This window comes from Antedon bifida, chromosome 3 (assembly GCF_963402885.1).
Source record: "Antedon bifida chromosome 3, ecAntBifi1.1, whole genome shotgun sequence".
Classification (NCBI taxonomy): Eukaryota; Metazoa; Echinodermata; class Crinoidea; order Comatulida; family Antedonidae; genus Antedon; species Antedon bifida.
The window spans coordinates 14,628,647-14,651,680 of record NC_136228.1 but is presented as its reverse complement, the minus strand read 5'-3'; the positions used below and the strand labels follow the sequence as shown (position 1 = coordinate 14,651,680).

At 31.7% G+C, this 23,034-nt stretch overlaps 1 protein-coding gene and 1 long non-coding RNA gene across 2 annotated transcripts; both read left to right on the top strand.

The window, feature by feature from the left end:
- Positions 1-1,628: 1,628 nt before the first annotated feature.
- Positions 1,629-2,177, top strand: LOC144837844 (uncharacterized). The gene is made up of 2 exons (XR_013611554.1): positions 1,629-1,930; positions 2,113-2,177. It is a non-coding gene; the product is annotated as an uncharacterized LOC144837844 (long non-coding RNA).
- A 9,049-nt stretch (positions 2,178-11,226) lies between these two features.
- Positions 11,227-20,007, top strand: LOC144837121 (uncharacterized). Its single transcript, XM_078692129.1, has 9 exons — positions 11,227-11,755; positions 14,678-15,204; positions 15,793-15,927; positions 16,556-16,691; positions 16,859-16,888; positions 17,130-17,159; positions 17,871-18,400; positions 18,486-19,092; positions 19,888-20,007. The coding sequence occupies exons 1-8, from the start codon at positions 11,227-11,229 to the stop codon at positions 18,501-18,503; spliced, it is 1,935 nt and encodes a 644-aa protein (XP_078548255.1). The 3' UTR covers positions 18,504-19,092; positions 19,888-20,007.
- Positions 20,008-23,034: the final 3,027 nt, after the last annotated feature.

Sequence of the window (23,034 nt, the reverse complement as noted above, 5' to 3'; positions counted from 1 at the left end):
CTCATTCACTTTATGGTTCTGGTGGTAGAACAATATATAGGTCCAGTGTACACATCTGGCTCTTGTGCACTTTAAAGAACCTAGTACATCTTTCAAGACGAATAGGGGTTACCCCGGTGTACTAGTATACACACACACATCAACTGTCACATACAGCCACTTATCTAGGGAACCGCACATCCTTTAGGGACAAATTAATAAAATAGAAATAAACTAAAATACTTAGTGCTGTATGCATGTGATGGTGTTTCTGTGGGATCTCCTCTTGTCCTAGTATTACCTATATTTAAAGATGTATTGTCCCTTGAATCACAAAAAATGGTCAAAATATTCTAAATTTAAATTGGCCATATCAAAGTAATATTAAAGTTATTCACTTTAAGTTGAAAATTTGAGCCAAAAACAACAAGTTTACGTAATTAACAGATAAATTAATTTGATTACATTTCGTCTGGAAAATCGTCGCGAGCGAAAGTAAACAAAGATTTCAAACCATTAGGTATGCATTATGCATGATGCTAATTAGGATTGTTTACAACTCATTACGGTTGAGAAGGTGTTTTCACACAGATCGTGAGGAAATTTTATGAATATGCATACAGAGTAGCCAAACAAGCGCGTTGCATTATGAGATATGTTTTGATCGAAAACTTTATTTGTTGAACAAAAAAACGTCTGTATTTCAGTTAAATGATTTTTTTTTCGACAAATTTTTGGTGAAAGTTAATAACTATTATGATACTTCAATGACCAACTTCTTTTCGAAATCGTTTTTGTTGTTGTTTTTTTGGAATTAGTCAAAGGGACAATACATCTTTAATGACGGAATTGAAAAAGTAAAGTTGGTCTTCCAACAAAGAAAATATTCTCTCCATTCAATGAATACACATTTTTGTCTGTTTAATCCCTACTGTCTTAAAGCAAGTTATATAATCACCACAAAATTTACCACTTCAACCTTGAATTTGATGTCAAAGGCAAGGTGACTGGAAGAATGGCGGCGCTGAAATATTCAATTATTAGGTTTTGGTTGGATTATTCGTTGGTCCATCTCGTGGCACAAATTTTCTTGTTTCAGAAAAGACTGGTCATCCATTACAGTAGTGTCACTTTAAATGTTAAAATAATATCATTTTAAAACAAAATCAATTTGAAAGTAAATTTATTACGATGACTTAAGTTCATTGCTTGGAAGATGTATTATACTTTGTATCTGAAGTTTATTCAGAGAATATGTTCCAAAGGCTTGTTTCTTTTGCATAGTGGCGAATAAACCTTTTGTTTAGACTGACCACCTTTCTGCTAAGTTTGTGCTTTTAAATAACTGTTTAAATTCAGTTAACATTACCCAAAATGCAATGCAATCAGGCAGTCAAACATATAAGATTCTATATACAATAAAATAGCCATTATTTTGCATTGCAGCTAAGTTTCACAGCAATAACCAGTTAAATGGCGTTCTAGTCTCCAATCGTTTAGGTGTTTTTTACTGTTATTTTTACATTGCCATTTATAAATGCCGGTTAAAACCGGTTATTCCCATTTCTGCTGCCAAGAAATTTAGGGTAATTAATTCAAACAGTTATTAATACATTTTTTTACAGCAGAAACATGTCCTAAAATTATTTTGTTACTGCATTTGAATGGTTCAATAACTTGTTATTTATTATTTCACACCTAAGAACATAATGAATTATGTTGATTCCCATTTCAACGATTGGAAGTACAATGATGATGTGCTACTGGTGAATAATGTGTGTTTAAATACCAACCAATGTGAAAGGGAACATTTTGAATGCCTTCCTTCCACATTCCATTGGAGTTCACTCCATTTAATAGAAATTCAATCTATCATTCATTATACAGTAGTCATATACTAATTATGTGTACATCTTTATTTATAGGCTGACTAAAAAGGACATTTTCAAAGGTAATTTAATTTTTATGTTTTTTAAGTCCTAGGTCTAAACAAATTATTTCTATTTAACTGAATGAAATAGATATTCTTCACCATTTTGCTTTAATTATTAATTGCAACCATTTTTTTTGTGATTGATTGAAAAATTGAAACAAAAAGGGGAACCTTTCTCATAATTTCTCTTTTGATTTCAGAGTGTTTTGTTCTGACAATTTGTTTGATTTTGGTCATAGTCATGGTAATCTTGATAAATGAATATGACAAAATAGAAGATACTGTCGGTAGCATAGTATTGGCTGTAACTGTGGTGGGATATGGCTTATATGTATGTAGAAAAATATACTATTTTTATCATCGGAGAGAGCGATAAAGAGACTAGTTCATGTCAACTGCCTGAACTGGCAATTCAACTGACTACAATTGCTTAGAACAAGCAAAAAGACATTATTAATCAATTACTCTAACCATCAATGCAAACTCGGTGGTTCAGAGGTATGAATACCAGGCTGTTGGTCTGGTGGTAATGGGTTCAAGTCCCACCCGAGAATTACTTGCACATTTTTCAGTGTTGTCAGTATGTACTTATCATAAAGTAAAGTTACGTCAGAGTAAGGCAAAAATCTGACCAATTACAACAGACATCATTTAACTACAGTAGCTATACTACTCAAATTATTTGTAACAAATTGTTTGTTAGCATATACTGTACAACATTCCAAAGATTGTAATTGATTTAGTAGTATTACCATGGAGGAAATATATACAGATATTGTACTATATATTTCCTCCATGGTATTACCACCAGCTAGGAAGTCTGTTTGTTTGTATATTATTTATTGTTTTTTTGTATATTTGTCTATGGAAAAGTTAAAAGAATTAATCAAACTGTGATAATTGTAAAGAAGTTTAATTTGGGTCAAAGGGTCAACTTTGCAGTTGAGCTTGACAGCTATAGACAGTAGTCCAACTCAATCAGGAATGCTGAATCACTTGCCACATTCAAACTCCTCAAATCTCACCTTTTCAATTTGCATTTTCAACATTAATTACTTAGTGCATTTTACATTTTTTGTCAGCTCTTAGAGGCACCCTGCATTTTGCGCTATATAAATTGAACATTATTATTATTAAATATTTAAATATAAGAAACAATAACACAGTTATTAAGTGTGTTCATTTTATTTGTCACATCATTACTTATCAGAGGCTTTATATAATAGTATTCATGGGTGTGTGTTTGCTAACAAAAACAAAATCCTACGGCAAATGCACAGACCATAGACCCCGCTAAATTTTGCAAATTGTAATGCAAAAGACAGGACACTAATTTCAGTTCGGCACCTAAAATTTGCCCTTTTTGTGAGGCCTGATAAATGATGACAATGATAACATTTATTTTTCCCCCTTCTTTTTTGAGGCCCACCCACTACTTTTATTTCTTCCATATACAATCCAATTGTTGGTAAAATGAAAAGAATGTATTTTTATAATTATTTCCTTTTTTTAAAGAGTTTTGACATACAGACTGTTTTTTAAAAACTTTTTTTTTTCAACTATTTTATATTTTTATATGTTCTTAATATAGTGTATTTAGATACAATATTAATTGTATAGAATAAGTCTTTTACATAAATAATAAAATTGCTTTTCTTACTCCTGTCTTGTAATTTGTTTTATGTCTCATGGTAATGAGTTGCTTAATTCTTGATCATTAACTTTTATTATTTAAAAGTTAAACATTTTAAAAACTAACTTTATATGAAAAAGTTGCTTAAGAAAGAAATAGGCTCCCATGTTTTCAGCAACCAGAACTTTACACAATTTGTTGTGAACCGTAACACAATTTATTGTGGACAGCAACACCATTGGAAGCACAAAATTAAAAATAAAACTGGATATATAGTTGCACAAGTTGAAATTTCAATTTGTAAGGACAAATTATTTAGGGGAAATTTTTTGAATGAATGTGCACTAAAACAAAATATACACACTACAAGAGCTATTGTTAAGAGATAAACAATGTATTATAAATTATAGCAATATAATATTGTTAGCCATTTTACCATAGAGAAATAATTTTACCAACCCTGAGTTGTCCTTTAAAAGTTCTTTGATGTTGCCGCGATGTCTTTTTAATTTAGACTTAAACGTTGATTGTGCCCTCAATAAAGTTTGATTTCAACTACGTAAACCAAAGAATATAAATAGGTATTTAAATGTGTGCGACTCTTTGAAGTGTAGCGAACACAAATGGCAATTCCTATGCAAATAAGTCATAGATTTGTTTTTTACTTTTTCAAGTCTGCAATTTTTAACCCATTCAGCACACCTAAAAAAAATGATTCATAATATAATAACAATAAATATAATAATAATCATGACTTGCTAATGCTAACATATAGTGCGCGCTGTGTATTTATGCATCAATCAATTAAATTATTCTAAATAGAATAATTACGATGTTACGATAATTGAAAGTTTGCATTTTTTATTTCTCGTTATTTTTATTCCAAAATTGTTACGTTTTTTAATATAAATTTATCATAATTATACAAATAAATAATTGAATAAATACCTAATAATTTTAATACTAGCCTAGGCCTTGACCTAGCAATTGTTAATACTATATTTAAATTATAATTTTATTTAAAAAAATGTATGTTGTTTTTTGAGTAATTAAATAGTCAATAATTAAAGTCACTAGCCTATATAAACCTACAGTTTATGCTGACTACACCAAATATTAAAAAATACTACTGGGGTACCAATTTATTTAATTAAATAAGGTAATACCTAGGCCTTAACCTAGTGTAGGAGAGTAGTACTATAATAATATTAATAAATAAGATCAACTAAAATAAAGACTCCCTCCTAACTTTAACTAAGCATAACAAAACTAAATTAACCTAATTTTACATTTATCACATTTCAATATAAGAAATATATATATAGTTTACCTTTCATGGTCTTTTGGAAATCTATGAAACGTTAAATCATTGTTTTCGATTGAATTGAATACGTTTTCCCATAGTTAAGTTTATTTTGGTGGTGTTGCACGTCATTCGCTGAAAGCTTTACCTTACCCACGCCTGAAGGTGGCGCACTTCTTCTAGCGAAAAAGAAGTGCGCCACCTTCAGGCGTAGGCAAATAGTAACCCGGATGTGGTTTACGCCGCTGTTCTAAAATTTCAGGTACCCCCCGTAACAGAGTGCACCCCTATCGAATTACAACAGTAACGGGTTGCATGCTCCGCCTACTTTATGTTTATTCAACGAATTTTATGCATCACTAACTCTCGCTTCTTTTCCGGGATACAGAATATTTTAGCTTAGTTAAAATTTTCAGTACCCCGTGACAAATTGCACCCCCTACTTGATGAAGGCTGCTAAATGTTCTGGCTGTTACTTTATCGTTTTGATTTACCTTTTTCTTTATTTTATTTTGTATCCATTGAGATCATGTCACTGAAACCCACAACAGTTCAGTAATTGTCTTTTTTTTGTCTTGTGTGGGTTCGTCCCACTTTTATTATAGTTCTCTGTTATAAATATAATAATAATATATTATATATGCACATTTATATCTCTTATTCAGTTCAGTAATTGTCTTTGTATTGTACTCGATCCTTGGACTATATAGCCTATACATTTATGATACAATGATTATTCACTATTATTTATTTATTAATAATTAATGAACGGAACTGTTGTATCTTCTTTTTATAAAAGTAAGTATTTACGGCGCTAGTTCCGTTTCGCACCTGTCAAAATATATTAAAATTGAACGTAATTTTCACCAATAAATGCATTAAATATATGCATTATATTGAGTTTTTAGCTCTCTATTATGATAGCATTTATTTGTTACTTTTTGTGTGATCTCCTTCATAAAAGTATTTTTGGGGCCTAATTCTAAGGTGTGGTAGGCCTACTCACGATAAATTTATTTAACACATTTTGAGTCGAAATAAATGACAGGTGCGAAACGGAACTAGCCTAGCGCCGTATTTACCTCATGAACTTAAAAGCGCCCGGAATTCTTTAGAATGGCAGATAATATTCATTGATAGGCATGATTAAACCTATCTTACTCATATTATGTTGGACTAGCCTAGATGGGATCCAGTCAAGTCGCCCCATCGCAAAGTCGCCTCATACAAAGTCGCCCAATACAAAGTCGCCCCATCGCAAAGTCGCCCCAAAACAAAGTCGCCCCGGCACAGTCGCCCCATCGCAAAGTCGCCCCATCACAAAGTCGCCCCAACGCAAAGTCGCCCCATCGCAAAGTCGCCCCATCGCAAAGTCGCCCCATCGCAAAGTCGCCCCATCGCAAAGTCGCCCACGGTTTTATTTCTGTATGATTATGAAGCGCCGCCGCTAGTAGTACGCTGTTTTAATCATATCGGTTGCGTTTGATATCGATTGCGTTGTTACTTTGGTCGCGCTAAATGTCGCATACATTATAATGTTTATCCTATTATATACATAATTTGTGTTTTAATTTTTATTTTACAGGTTTTAATGGAGTGATGTGCTTTTAAAAATCATTAAAAAAATACTCCCTTGTTTGAAAGTTCTAAAAAGATTATCCCTGATTTATAGTTTCGAAAATGTTAATTTAATATGATTTTAAAATTAGTTACCAGAGCCACAATTACGAATCTTTCTTCAACCTACGCGTGGATACCAGCTCAATTTTTAGGATAATATAATAAATGTATAAATGTGTAGTAGGCCTTCGTATAGATTTACAGTAGTTAAAACAATAACAGTGTTGTAAGACAATGAGTGTTATAGGCTACTTGATCATTTTGCATTTATTGACAAGTTATGTGTCTTAATTTTATGACTTTTCAAAATGAAGAAAAAAAAAAAAATTTCATCGCCGATATGATTGTTTTACATGCAGGTATTTTAGTAAAATTTAAAACGCTACATATTGACCATGGAAAAACCATCGTACAGTATCGTGTGCATGTTTTTTAAAAAGGGGAATCCCCGACGGTCAGCAGAAAGACGTAGCAGCTGTGAGGAAACAGATACCAGAAGGCGCAGCTCCGATTGGTTTCAGAGTTTCAGATGGCGAGTCGCCTTTTATTCAACAGCACAATGATCATTTTACTGAAGAAATTCTTTTCAACCCTTTTGGTTATAGAACATTCTAATTATCATGCCTAATAAATATCCTCATATCGGGTGTTTATTTAATTTTAAATTAAACAAGACAGAGACACGGAGTAATACGTACACGGACGTACGACGAATACACACACGCACGTCATCATTTACGACATATAGTGGTGATATGATGCAATTTTATAATGGATATAATGATGGGATTGCCTTTCAAGGCTTACAATCAATGTTCATTGTAATACTATGTATATAATAGTAAACTGAATGTTTATAAATAAATTGTTTTACGTAATTTGTTGCATATAAAATAAAAGACACAGACGCAGCCTACGTTTCCTATAAAATATTTCACATTTAAATAATTATGTACTGTTAAATGACATTACATTATGCTGGATAATACTATAATCTTAAACTATGTTTACAAATTGTCATTTTTTAAGGCACACATCTTTCTCATCATACTGACCTGTAAAATAAAAACAAAAATCAATTATTAATATAGGCCTAATAATAATAAATATTCATCGACCAAAGTAAAAATAATCTAGATAGTATAACATCATTTTATCGCGACCAAAATTAAACGCGACCGATTTCGAACGCGACTGATATCATCGTAAAACTCCGGCGGGGTTTCCCCATCTTCAGATGATGCGTTGTAGTGCGACAACGGCGGAGTAATTACGGGGGTTTCCCTCTGGTAAGCTAGCACGTTAGTGCGACCGCGGAGTGATTAGTCAGGGTTTCCTCTCTGATGATCGGGGTGCGTGACGATCGTGTAACCTGAGACTACATGGCGGGACTTCCCCTTTTATGCATACACGTTCCGTGTTATTTTGTGTATCATTGCGACATTTTACGCACTTGTAAACTATTTTTTAACGTTTTGGGGCGACTTTGCGATAGGGCGACTTTGCGATAGGGCGACTTTGTGATGGGGCGACTTTGCGATGGGGCGACTTTGCGTTGGGGCGACTTTGCGATGGGGCGACTGTGTCGGGGCGACTTTGTTTTGGGGCGACTTTGCGATGGGGCGACTGTGTAAGGGGCGACTTTGTATGGGGCGACTTTGCGATGGGGCGACTTGACTAGCATCCGCCTAGATGATCTATCTTATCTAAGCTAAACCTAGACTAGGCTAGTCCCTATTTCTGTATTGTAATACTAGCTAGGCGATGAACAGACGATCGGGACCACGGACGATTGGGCCTTGGACGATCGGGCCTGATAGTCTTACAATGGGCCGCCGTGAGACGATCGGGCCCAACAATGTTTTAAGACGATCGGGACCAGAGACGATCGGGCCCAACAAAAAAAGGCTATCGGGCACGTTTTATTTTGGTCGCAATTAAACCCGCTTTTAATAGTGAGTTCTCTCCTTTCAATTAGTTTAGTATGTCAACTTAGTCTAGGTTCTATCTAGAATGTGTTTTGACATAAAATTAGTAAAAAGATAAATATATTGCCACATATATGGCGTTTCATACATATAATGCTAATTGATCGATCATCGGAAAAAAAAACAGTAGTCTCCAAACAACAATTGAAACGCTATCCGGTGGACTAACATAAAAAAGAGAATATTAACTACAGACTTGGGGCAAGTCATCTAATATTTGGGCAACTAGTCTTTGTTATGGATGATTTTACCAATGTACAGAAACAATTTTATTGCATTAAATATTTTTTCTTTAGTTTTTAAAGATGTATACAGTATAGTGATTCTGACATTTGTTCATGTTTGAAAGAGTTGTCAGTTTATTTCTAAATGGTAGCATAAATCAATGTCGATGATCTATTGAAATATAGTACACCTTCCCTCCCCTAAAATTGACACTTAACAAGTATATAACTTTACTTAACTTATTTAATTAAACTTTACAATCAGTTGTGTTAATAATTAATGCATTTTATGTTAAAGGCCAAAACTCGAATAGCAAAAGCTGATTTGTTTTGGTATTTTTTGTCATAATTGTTTGCAAAGTTTTTATATTATTATATTATGAGAGTGACAAATAAAGTATTTCCACAAATATATATATTTTGGCCTTATGTGTTATAAAGATATTTTAAGTTTAAACACTCAAGTTGCTAGCATTACAAAGAATCTACAATTTCTTTTTAAAGAATTGTAGCCAATTTAAAAAAATGTCCTAAATAGGATAGTTTTTGCAGTTTAATTTAAGCATGACAGATTTGCTCCTGTATACTGAAATCCATTAAAGCTATATCGTTACCTGGAAAATATATATATTTTTATTGAATATGCAATTTTAATGTCATAATAGTTATTCACTTTGACCAAAAATTGCAGTGAAAATAAAATTATTTACCTGAAAATAATGCAAACAGTAGTCAAATTATCAGACAATGGGTTGAAGCTGCAGAATTCCCAATTCAAAGTGTGATTTATTAATCTTCATTTATGATGTTTTTGGGGGTAAATATATCCAGTACCATTTACTTTAATTTCTAATTTGAACCTGGTGAACTTAAGAACAATAATGAATGTTTAAATTTAAGCAACAAAAAAATAAAGATTATTGACTGATGATTGACAGTTTGGATTTATTTGTCATTGTCATGGTAACAATTTAAAATAAAAAAGTAAACTAAATACATGTTTTTATTGTTCATATGGATTGGGTGATATATTGTATATAAGGGCACTTTCCATACTAATGGAGAATTTAAGTGTAAGTTTCATTTTGATTGGTTCAGAAACGGTAATGGTAACATGCATAGTGAACAGACTTTTAAAAAAGATTACATTATTTATTTCCTCCATGATATCACACAGTGTGCCTTGCTTTTGTGCATACACTCTTATTGATTGAATCAACTTGACTGGAAAATGTTGAGATGCCAATTGTGTAGTAAAATGATTTCATATGCTCTAGTTAACATCTGTTTGTTCTTTGTTAATATGAAGTGTATAGAAACTAAATAACATAGTTCCTATTTTCAATAAATAGGCTGGTCATGCAAGACTGATTTAGGAAGTCATGTGACACAGAGAACGCAGCAAAGAGAGTGTTGGCACTTTGCATAACAATAAACACCTTGTAGGCACCTTTGATGTAGAGCTGTTCAGTCAGAGTGGATAAGGCAATGGATGATCTGTTTCCAGACATTTAAGCTACAAGGGTAATTGTATGCTTACCAGCAATTCAGTTTTTGTTATTCAGATTCAAGTGTAGCGTGAGTTCTTTTTTCATTTTCTAAATTTCGTATTAGGTCCTTTTCGGCCTACAATAATTTGACTTGGCCTACACAGAATGCTTGAGAGATTTACACCATGAGATGGTAACAATAGGAAGAGTGAAATTGTACTCTTCCCTGGTAACAATGCAATACTTTGGTTCAATTCAGTGGTAGAACCAGCAAAAGTGGGAGGGAAGAGCTCAGACTCATGTTTGTTGGGGAGAATTCTTCATGTTTTAAGTATATATTTGGATTTCAGCACTACATACAATATTATAACATGACTAAAGCTCTGTTTACACTATCAAACTAGTTCGACAAAAAGTATTATGTGCCCAAATATGGTAGTGATAACTGATATGCCCAAATATAGTAGTGACATGCCCAAATATGGTAGTGATATGATGTCATTGTGTCGATATATGGGCACATCACATTTTTTTGTCACATAAAATTTGATAGTGTAGACAGAGCTTAAGTGTATCTTTGTATTATTATTGTCATCAATGGTTTTGTATCGTGTGCCATAAAACAGTTAAAGGCACTGTTAGATTTTTTAAATATTTTGAACAGTTTGTTATGTATTACTTTCCCCACTAATTTACAGAGTATATGCTATTTTTAGATTACCAAAACATACATCTCTCTAGTTGTTTCTTCAACTCTTACCTTGACCTACAGTAAATACCAAAGAACCTAAATTGGGGATGAAATATATGCTGGGGAGGGAGTATCCAAAGAGGTTTCATACTGTCTGCGCAATTGTATTTAAAATTTTACAGTATTTTCCAAAAAACACTGCAATTTTAACTTTAGCTGGTGTATCAGTGCTATTTTCTAAAGATGTTGAACCCTCAACCACAACCATAGCAGATTGGTATTGAAACAATAATAAGTATCATGTGTAATCATTGTTTTAATTTGATTCTTTATAGCCTACCTAGACAACAACACAATTCGACAAGATGGCAGATTCTAAACTTCACGAATTCCGAAACTTGAAATCTAATCTGAGTAGATTCTATGACGGTGAAAGGTACTTTTGGTTACGATTATGTTTATTCGATCTCTTAAGTGTGGGTGATGTTACAAATCCAGATTCTATTGGAAACGATTTATTTAATGCGCTTGAAGACAGAGGTTTAATCACACCCATCAATGTTAACATTCTTTTAGAGATAACGAAGCTAACAGAAATGAAAGATGCTGAGAATCTTGTTACAAAATATATAAATGACAACAACCTTCCGAATACAGATGAACCAAAGTTGTCCTCTTTCCGGAAGCGACTGTTCAAAGCCATGAGACAAGTTCACCCAGATGAATTTAGAGGTCTTATTGATTACTATAACCTAATACATTCTAGCTATAAGAATGTATGGGACGTAGTTCTGAGACTGGAGATGGACGTAGTTTTAACAGATAAACCAGACAAGATAGAAATATTTGCGAATTGTCTGGGACCAGCTGTGAAAGAAATCCTAATTGTTAAGGGTATGTACATCAGAAAATAAGCTAGTCTATAGTTATAAAATTCACCGTTCAAAACTATCTAATTTTTTATTGTTGTTATTGAAGGATTATTAACTTTAAACAATTGAACTATTATCTGAATAACTTAGTTGGCAATACCTTTTTAATTTTAGGCAATACTGTAAATAACGAAAATAGGGGCGTATATTAAATATTTCTTCACATATTTTTTAATGAATTATGACAATAAGAGACTTTTTTACATTAAATTCAATTTTAAATTGTACATAACAGAGGCTTAAAGCCTGTTTTCCTGTCGACGTTATTTGACACTATGGTGTAATTGGCGATCTACTACGTAAACTTGAAATTTTAACGATTTTACAAGAAAAGGTACTTTTTTAACTAACAACAATCGACGCTAGAAGTCGCGATCATTGACAATCGCTAGAGTTGAATACAGTTCAACTCTAGCGACATCGCAACGCTAAAACGTAATCATTGACTCATCTTGGCAATACAACACATGACGTCACATAATTTATGGGAAAATTCTGCAGACTACATTTATTTTTGTTGCATCGGGATGTGGTCAAAGCTAGGCTTAGCCTAGCCAAAGTGATGTTTCGGAAAGTAGGCATGGGGATATTAGGTAAGTCTAAGTCTTTAGCCTAGTCCAAAATGCTATTTGGACCAAAATGCTATTTGGACTAGGATAGGCCTACTGAGAACAAAGAACCATCAGTATCGAGATAGCAGTATGTCTCGTACACTGTGAGCCTACTAGATGATAGCGTCGACTAACGTTGACAGGAAAACAGACTTAAAAGGGGAAGCCCTGCCTTAGTCAGTTGGTTTAGGAAAGCGGTCGCGTTTAATTTTGTTCTTTAGTATAATAAGACAAGAGATTGCTTACTACGAACTGAGAAAATTTGGCTTCCAAAATATTTGGGATGTGGTATTCACTTTATAGAGTATCGGAGCATTAGAAGATGAACCAAGTAAAATAGAGAACTTTGCACATTCGTCTTAATCGACGTGCAAAGGATATACTACTTGATAGAGGTACTTTTATTAATTATTTAATTAATTTTTTTTAAATATTACTTTATTAAAGAAATAAATACTAATTTGTAAATATAAAATAACAATAATAATTTTTAACAAGCATACCAGAAAAGGATTATCTTCTGCTACCGTATGTCATATTTTGTTTAGTGACTTTTTATTGAATTGTTGTTTAACAAAATGTATTTAATTAAAGTATGCTTTAAAATAATAGATCAAATAACCATTTTTGTATGGTAGAGATAAAAAGAAAAAGCCTGAAAATTACGAAAATGTCATTGTGATTATGATTTATTTATTAATTATTTACTTAATTCATCATATTTCAAGAGTGTTAGCTGATTATGGGCCATCAACAAGACAAAACAACAAACAAAAACAAAGAATTATAAAAATTAAAATAAAGATATGAATATGAACAAGATGATAATGACAAAGAAGTTTGTGTTAATGAGAATGATATTACTCTAACATTAATAATTAGTATCATATTTTAACACAAAGAATATAATGCTGATTATTAAGACAAAAATAAAGTGTGTAGTTTTGTTGTACTGTAGTTGTTTCTAAATCTGATTATAATATAGAAAGTTATTATAATGTTTCACAAATCTATCTGAAAACAATGATTTCAACAATAAATATAGCATAGCATAGTTAAATGTAGACAGTGAACAATTTTATTCCTTGGTGGTAGTGTTTTCTCTGCTTTGGCCCTCCTCAGCACACCACATTTTGCTGAAACAAATAAAAATATAAATTTACATCATTGTGTGAACAGGTGCCATGTTAAAATATATTAAATATAAATTAGACAAATTTCATATATATCTTGTTTTTAAAATAGACTTATATATATATATTATATAAAAATCATAGATAAAATCTCATTGATAAGATGATAAGTGAGGGTACCAATGCCTATTATTGTAGATAAAGGTTATATATAATAATATGATTGTTATCATGATGATGATCAAGATATGATAATGACACTCGGGCTATATTCAGACATAGCCTCACCAGCCTTTGTAACCTACACCAGTATAAAAATATAGAAATTATTATTATATGGTAGCATTATGAACATTAACAATTTTTGCCAAGTTGTGTCTTTTAATATTTCTTTTTATGAAAAATATGTGTTAAATATTTTGTGTGTTACATTTTTTAGATTTACCAAGTCTTGTTAGTGAACAGTGTCAATGAGTTGAAAGATTAAGAGAATTATTTAATTGGTCAGATGTTTTGTCTTATTCTGACGTAATTGCACTGTATACTCAGTTCAATGAGAACACTTTGCGAACAAATTTAAAAGTATTTCACAGATTGGACTCAAACCCATGACCTCCAGATTACTAGCATTGCGTATATACCTCCAGACCACCGAGCTCAGTAGTATAGAGAGGTTTGAGTCCCATCCACACACTCATTATAGTGTAAATATCTTTTTAAATGGTTACATATTATTTTAGTTACTGTTCATGTATTAATTACAACAGATGGCATGGTAATGATACCACAACCAAAGTTGGCTGCAATAATATTAAAAACATGAAAAACTATTTTTGTTATAAAATTAAATAGAACTAACACTGTGCAATTCAAGTTGAAATAAATGAATTGAGGAAAATAGACAATCTTACATTGCTGTATATAAATTTTTCTGCTAGTGTACTTTTAATGTTCCAATATAATATCTACTTACTGTACTGTTAATATAATCTTGACAATAAAGATGATTTGGTACTATTTTTGTTAAGGAGATAGAGAGCTAACATTGTAACTTTGTGATGGAAGAAAGTATAATTGTATAATGAAGGAGATTGTAACAATTACTATATAACACAATTAAAATAATATTTCATTCTGCAGATCGAATGGAGTTAATTGTTGACTCTACAGGTGGAACTCTTCATCTTAAGGATGAAGACATCAAGTTGGAGATACAACCTGGAGCAATAGAAGAAGGAAAGGCAGTTAACATATCACTAGAAAATATTGTTGAGGAAATAGACATGCCTGTATCTCATCCACTTGAATCAATAATATCACCTATTGTTAAATGTGGACCAGAAGGCACCATCTTCAACAAGCCCTGTTTACTGTCATTTCCACACAATGCTGTAAATGAAGAGTTTTGGGAATTCACTTTACTTTTTCAAAAATGCTCTCAAGATAAATGGAAAAAACTGACAGAAAGTAATGAAAAGGACATGAATTTTACTTCAAAGAATGGTCGATGTTTTATAAATTTAATTCACTTCAGTGGTTTTGCATTTATGGGTCGAATAAGAAACGTTTTTCATGCTAAGAAAAGTATAAAATTTGGAGTCTTTGGAAAGATGATTGTAAATGAATATCAGCTTCGAGTAAAATTTTGGATGCCGGAAAAACAACAGGTCATTTTAAATTTGTTTAAATATTCATATTCTTTATTTCAAATCGTACTTACAGTGAAACACTGAATTACTGTAATTTTTACAATGTTAAAACATTTTAAAACTATTAAATTATAGTAAGTAACACCATATAAAACTAAACTACTGTACACATAAATAACAGAAAAAAATAAAGTTGCTGTGATTTTCAGCTTCCTAAAAAAATTCAGTTGCACTAAACAACACAAAAGAAATTTAATGGAAAATCAGCCTACAATTTGTCTGAAATTGATGGCGAATTAAATAATTGTATAAAATCTTCAATACTTCAAAGAACTGCAGTTTTACCACACTGCCGTCATTCTAAAAGCTGTATTTAGATTATTATTATTTAACTTTATTTATACTATATGTATAAATTTTATTGATTGGACTAACCATTATAAATACACTTAAAAAATGTAAACAACATTTTTAAACTTGAAGCAGATCACAAGTGCTTGAATTCAGAGCGGAATAGAAGATTCAGAGACATATGTACTGTACTCATAAAACAGCCTATAGTTGATCAAAAATGTTCAGTTTAAAAAAATCTTGTCTGAATTTTAGGAGGTTGATAAAGAACAAGCATACCAGGGAGAGAAACTTTTAGAAGGAGGTACAGTGCTGTCTTTGTATAAAGACTTGGAAATAACAGTTGAAATACCAAATCAAAAATGGAGAGTAGTGGATAAAAGTGTAAAAGTGAGAACATTTATTTTGCTTTTTTTTTAAATAATTTAATAATGATAAATTCTATTTATCTATACATATTGTAATATCATCACAATGATACTACAAATAAAAAAACAATAAACTAGACTCTGGCCTCTTTTTTTGTTTATTACTTGATAGTTTAACTTGTAAATGTTTTATTTGTTATTTTCATTTATCCGATTCAGGGTTTAATGTATTTAATTGACTATGAAATTAAAATGTAATATTTTTAAATACTGTAAATTGGTTTTCTTGTTTGATTTGCCTGAACTATGGTATGCTCAATCCTACTGGAAGATATCCGGTTCCCAAAAGATAGTGTTTTATCATTTTGAGTGTGAATTAATGTTTAGCTTACTATAGGCCTACATCTGTATTGATTAATACCTTGCTCGGAGCGCTTATGTCAACTGAATTTAGTTGAGTTTGAGCCTAGGTTTTTCAGAATTACGGCCAATAACTGGTGAAACAAAATATCTCTGATTTGAAGATATTAACCTTAATCTAATGACCTTATTTGGCTATTAAAAAGCTGTCTACAGCTCCCATCTACAAATTTAAAATCGGTAAAAAGAACTGCTTTACTGTAAAATTTATCAACACACTTTCTTTTTAGATTATTCTTGCTCAATACCTTGAAATATCATCTAAGAAATTTTGTTTAGAAAGAAATAATTCATCCACAAATCTTCTAAAGGCAAAGTTATTGCTTTCTCAGGATTCAAATGTTATTCCCGAAGTGGAAGTGAATTGTAAGTATTTAAAGTACAATTTAAGTAGCAAAAATCTACATATAAAACACATTATAATTTATAAACTACATTGTTCTTTTTGTAATCAATTTAATCTGTGACCTTGGACTGTTGTACTGTGTATCCTAATTAAACCACAAATGATATGTTGTTTTTTATTTTTGCAGGTGATGTTGGAGCATTGATTTCAAGCCCAAGTATGTATTTTCAGTAGAAACTGTTTATATTATATATTTCCTTCATGAAAAACTGATAATTCGTCCATCCAAAATAGATGTTTTTTTTTAGTTATATACATTTTTAGTAACATAAAAAGAGATTGTTTGCATGAGGTACAGTATATTTTTTTGTTTTAGTCAGAATTAAAATTAACATGCTACATTCTTCACATGCAAACAGAATGTTGTTATAACCACTTGAATGTATTGTTTGTTACAGGTAATTTTGTACCATCAAGATCAAATTCAGGTATAATTATTATATTTTTATGGCTATGAAAAGTTATTAAGGTAAATTTTTACGTTCCAATTTTTTTTTTGTACAATGATGGTGACAGTGAAGGGATTAACATCAATAATCTAAATCAACAGTATTAATTATAAAAAGAAAGTGTGTATTAGTCATAACAGAAAAAAATGATTTTAACTTGGACCAGTAAGTAAGTATATAAAAATAAAGAAATTTAAGTAAACCATTCAAAATCATTGTAATTAATTATGGGTAAAAAGACATTTATTAACACACAAGAAGAATAGGCCTACTTCTTCATATAATTCAAAGAAACCTAATAGAATTATCAACTGTTTCATTCCAACTTTTCAAAATAAATCATTTTAATACAGTTTTTTTTATATGAGTGTGCAAATGTAATTTAGTGAATAATAAAATAGTATTACTCAAAAGATAATGCTACTTAAATCTATTATAAGCAAATTTAAAGGGTTTAGCTCTTTAATAATTAAAACAAAATTGCACACATGAATGCATTTCAAATTGTTGTAAAGATTTGTTTTTACAATCTATATATAAATTATGGTTAATTCTGACATAGGCGAGCACAATGGAAAAACTTCGGTATAAATCTCGAGAACCATTCGGGTACAACCACTAGAGGGTGCGCGAGCGAACCCTCTAGTAGTAATAATTGTAATAAAGAGGACTACTTTTTTCTTTTTGCAGTCACTGTAAATCCATGGCAAGAAAGGTTCAACAAGTTGAAACATGATCTTAGTCTACTCTATGTTGGTGATAAATTTCTCTTACTGAGATGCTGTCTCTTTGACCACATAGATCTACAGCACCTTACTGATCCAGGTTGCATCGCACATTATCTATTTAACAAACTCCATGAAAAGCGTTATATCACACCTACTAATGTCAGTCTATTGTTGGACATTGCTAAAGTATCAGATTTGAATGATGTTGAAATTCTTATAAATCAGTATGTGATTGACAACAAGGTTCCAAACACTGATGAAGAAAAACTTTCACTATACAGGTCAAAATTGTGTGAGGCATTGAAGCAATTTGACCAAAATACTTTAAATGGTGTAATTGCTTTCTATGAATTGGATTCAATGAGAATGCAATTGCCAACCATTTGGGATTTAGTGTTTCACCTGGAGAGAATTGGAAAATTAGTAGAAGAATCAGAAAGGAAGATTTTTGCTGAGCGTCTTGGAACAATTGCAAACAATATACTATTAACGGTATGTATTTGGTAAATTAAACATTTTTTTTATTAAAAAAAACCCCACAAAATGACATTCACTACCAACCTGTTTTTTTCTACAGGTACTTGCTGATGAATGAGAAGATTCACTTCCATCCAAGCAGGTACCATGTGAGACAATCAAGAAAGTACTGTACCATTACCGTGTGAACCATTGCCATGTGAGACAATCTAGCAACTACCATTACTGTGTGAAAAAATCAAGCAAGTACCATTGCCATGTGAGACAATCTAGCAACTACCATTATCGTGTGAGAAAATCAAGCAAGTACCATTGCCATGTGAGACAATCTAGCAACTACCATTATCATGTGAGAAAATCAAGCAAGTACCATTGCCATGCGAGACAATCTAGCAACTACCAGTACTGTGTGAGAAAATCAAGCAAGTACCATTGCCATGTGAGACAATCTAGCAACTACCATTATCGTGTGAGAAAATCAAGCAAGTACCATTGCCATGTGAGACAATCTAGCAACTACCAGTACTGTGTGAGACAATCTAGCAACTACCATTATCATGTGAGGAAATCTACCTAAAAGTACCATTACCATGTGAAAAAATCAAGCTAGTACCATCGAGTGACAATCAAGCAACTACAATTATTGTGTGTGACAAGCAAGTACCATTACTATGTGACAAGCAAATGCCACTGACTGATAAAATCAAGTGAGTACCATAAATACTGTGTGAGGTTTAAAAAATGCCACCAATCTTCTATCAGTACCTTCAAATTCTCGAAAATGAAATATTTCTGTAGGTCCTTTTGAGAGACCGTTTTTTGTTTTTAATTCAACATGACAAATATTAGGAATTATGATGCAAACAAGTTTATTTTGTATTTGTTGTGTGTAGATACTGTAAAAAACCATTATGTACTATAAATATTTTCCTAATTTGGAAATGAGCATCTCATTGTGATCATTTTAGGCAGTAGTAATGACCTTTTAGGCAGTGGTGCTTGGGACCAAAATAAAGTCACATCATCCAGCTACCAATCTCAGCCAAGAGAAGGTAAGTTGGTAAAAGATAAAGATTATAATATGAAAAGAGTTTCTCAACCTTACAAGTTTACTTCCTTTATGTTCTGTCTTTCTTATTTAGCCTGACAAGCATAAACTAATAATGACAAAACAATCACTAATGACTAAACAAATACCCAAAGGAAATCTATGGACACATAAATAGTGTGTTAATTTTAGGCAGTAGTGAAGATGAAAGTGAGGGCACATCATTGAGTCAAAGTTACTAGAGTACATTTAATGTCTAATCTTAAGTTAAGAATAAAACACATTAGGTATTAATTGTTTTTTCTTGTTTCTAGAGCTGAATATAGATCTAAACCACTAAAAAATTATATTCATAACCATATTCTTAAAATGTCAAGATAATTTATGATTCAAATGATTGCTATATTATACTGAATTCATTACATGATATGAAAACCTGTTTTTCTTCATATAGATTTCTCAGAGGACGATTTTAAACAGTTGATTGCAGACTTTGCAAAATGGTTTGATGAACGTGAACTCCTTAACAGGCTACAAGCTCTATTTATAGAAATAAGAGACATTGAAGAGGTGAAAATTTAATTTTGGATCTGGAATCACGAGGGTTGCTGAGTGAAGACCAAATTGAATCCATTGAGAAGTCATATTGTACACTAGGCCCTACATTGCAGATTGTACACTATAGTCTATCTTGTGTGAGCAGCCATTTATTTGTCAATGTATTGTTAGCGTGTCATACCTCAGTGTGTGTATTGTAATACCACAATGCATAGTACAGGAAAGATATGCTCAGAATCAGTAAAAGGTTGAAAAAATTGCAACATAATTTTTTTCACCACAATGCATTTCTATAAGGTCCCTATATGAACATACTAAAAGTCTAGAAAAATCCAGGTAAGGGAAATAGGTTTTTTTAAACAAAATGGCCGCCAATGGCCAAAAATGTCTAAAAATGAACAAAAAATATATATTTTATGTCTAATTACCACTTGATAGCAGTTTTTATAATGCTTTTTATATTTCTTTAGTGTCAAACATTTAAACTGCAATATACATATTAATTTAAGTGCTGTTTAGCAGCAAAAACACACATTTAAGTATCAAGATATCACCATGGTTATAATAATAGACAACGTAGTCCTATGCATTATAATGCAGGACTACGGTGTCTAATAAAACAGTTCATTTACATTTGTACTGTCACAACAAAAGAATTATACAATCTTAGAATCTATTAATCCATTCATTTTCATTGTCCAGTTATCATCCTCTGTCTATAGGTAGGAATTAAGCATGTGCTGATGCCGTGGTATTCGTCACAAACAGTGGTACTGGTGGTAAATTTGTCATCAATGGACACATCACGCCATTTGTAACTTTCCATCCTCCAGTCTGTGGGTTGAAGAGTATTTTCTATCCACTGCTGTACCATGGTAATATACACGCAGGGAATGACATTTTGCAGCATTTGTTGTTGGGGGAATAGAATTTATTTCAAGTGCTGTTTTGCTTTTTGCTACTTTCTCCTAGAACGTATTCCTCCATACAGTATATAGCTACCAATGCCAATTCCTCTGATGCGATGGTTTCTTTTTTTTGGAGACGTTGGTTTTACAGAGTTTGTATACTACTGCCCAGGTGTTATGACTTTTTAAGACTAACACCTTTTCCTATACCAAATAGATGGGATGTAGTATCACATCCCTGGATTCCATGTATAAAAAGCAAACTAATTTTTACAGAGCTTCACACCAAGGACAGACTTTACATGCATTCACAGTGCTCCCCATCGAGAACATACGGTATTAAATCAATGAATGAAGCAACCGTGACAGAATATTAATTTAAGAGGAAAGAACATATTATTACACATGGGTCAAAATCAACCATATTCATCAATAAAGAAGCAGTGTGCATATAGCTCAACATTTAAAAGTTTCTTTGGTTTAAATACAGTTTATTTATGTGTTGACCTTCACCTTTGAATCAGTGACACAAAAAGTGTTGCAGTCAAGTATAAAAACAAACAGAAAATATGAAATTAAACAATGAAAAGGGAAAAGAAATTGGAAGTACTCATAAGTAAAAAATGTTAAAATTAAAGCTAATCAGAAGAAAAATGACTTAAGTAACTTTATTAATATGACAAAAATGACTTAGTAATTTTATTATCATAACATTACTAGTAATTTTATTATCATAACATTACTGGAATATTTAGAAGCAGCAATACAAGCAATCATTGGGATTTGTTTATTTTAATTATTTTCATTTTACATAAAGCATATATATATAGTGAACTACTGTATATATAAATAGTTCACTATAATCTCTATGCATAAAGTGATGAAGCTGTGAGTTTTTCTTGTCAGAGAATAATAAAGATTCTCTGCTATATACATTTGTACATTACAGTGATCAAATATTACATAAAATGTGAATAAGATGATTTATTTTTGTATAAAGAAAATTGTAACAATAAAAAATTTATATTTTGATTCATTTAATCAGTCATTGTGTTTTGTGTGTATAGCAATATAAAGGATTATTTGTGTGTTATACATTGTCTGCTACATTGATTTTGTAACTGTGAAATACAGTCAACTCTCTCAACCCAAAACATTCATGAAAACTCTTAACAAGACCATTTTAAAGACCAGAATTCCTTTCTTGCTTTTATAAAATGTTTTTAAGAAATCATACTTTTTAGCTTGGATGAAGTGTGTCTTGCTTCTTAAGGAGCATTGGCTCTATACTTTAATGGATATAATAGGTGTTACGTTACCAGTTTTGTCTAGAATAAAAAAATGTTTGTTTTCTTATTTTGCAATTATACATTTTCAGCCTTAAAGTTGCTTTTTGTTCTACCCATAATACAAATATAAAACAAATCAATGCAAAATTTTGAGTAATAATACTATAAAAAATAGAGAGGTAAAATACGATGGAACTGGAATCTTATTGGAGGCTTACTTGTCTTGTAATCAAATTAATTTGTGATAGATAGAAGCACAAAATCAAATGTAAAACTGGAAGAGGTAATGTATTATTATTATCATTAATGTTTGATAAGAAATGTAGGCCTATTACAATTTATAGCAATATAATATTTGTATCCATTTTACCATGGAGAAATAGTCTTATTAACCCGGAGTTTCCCCTTGATTAGGTTTTTTGATGTTACTGCGTCTGTTGCCAATGCTCTCCGATTTTGGTCCATGATTTTAGAGCGGGGTTGGTGAAATCTGTCCACAATAGGTTACTTTTCTGTCCATAATATTAATAGGTTACTTTCTGTCCACAATAGGGACTAGAGGGCGCTGTTGTTTGTCCATAATAGGTGACTTCCATAATTGGCTGTCCAAAATAGGTGACTTTTTGTCCACAATAGGGGACTTTATCAGAGCCATATATAGAGAGAGTTACGGCATTGCGTTCACGGATTTTAGAAAGTCACGTGGTGTGCACACCGGCCATGTTTGTGTCCAACTATGCCTATGTAGCGTATGGAGTCGAGTCCTTTGCTTTTAAAATGTATAACTTTCACAAGGCTTTAAATATCGAATTTAAGATAAAAAAAATCAATTTGTTTAAAGGTTTT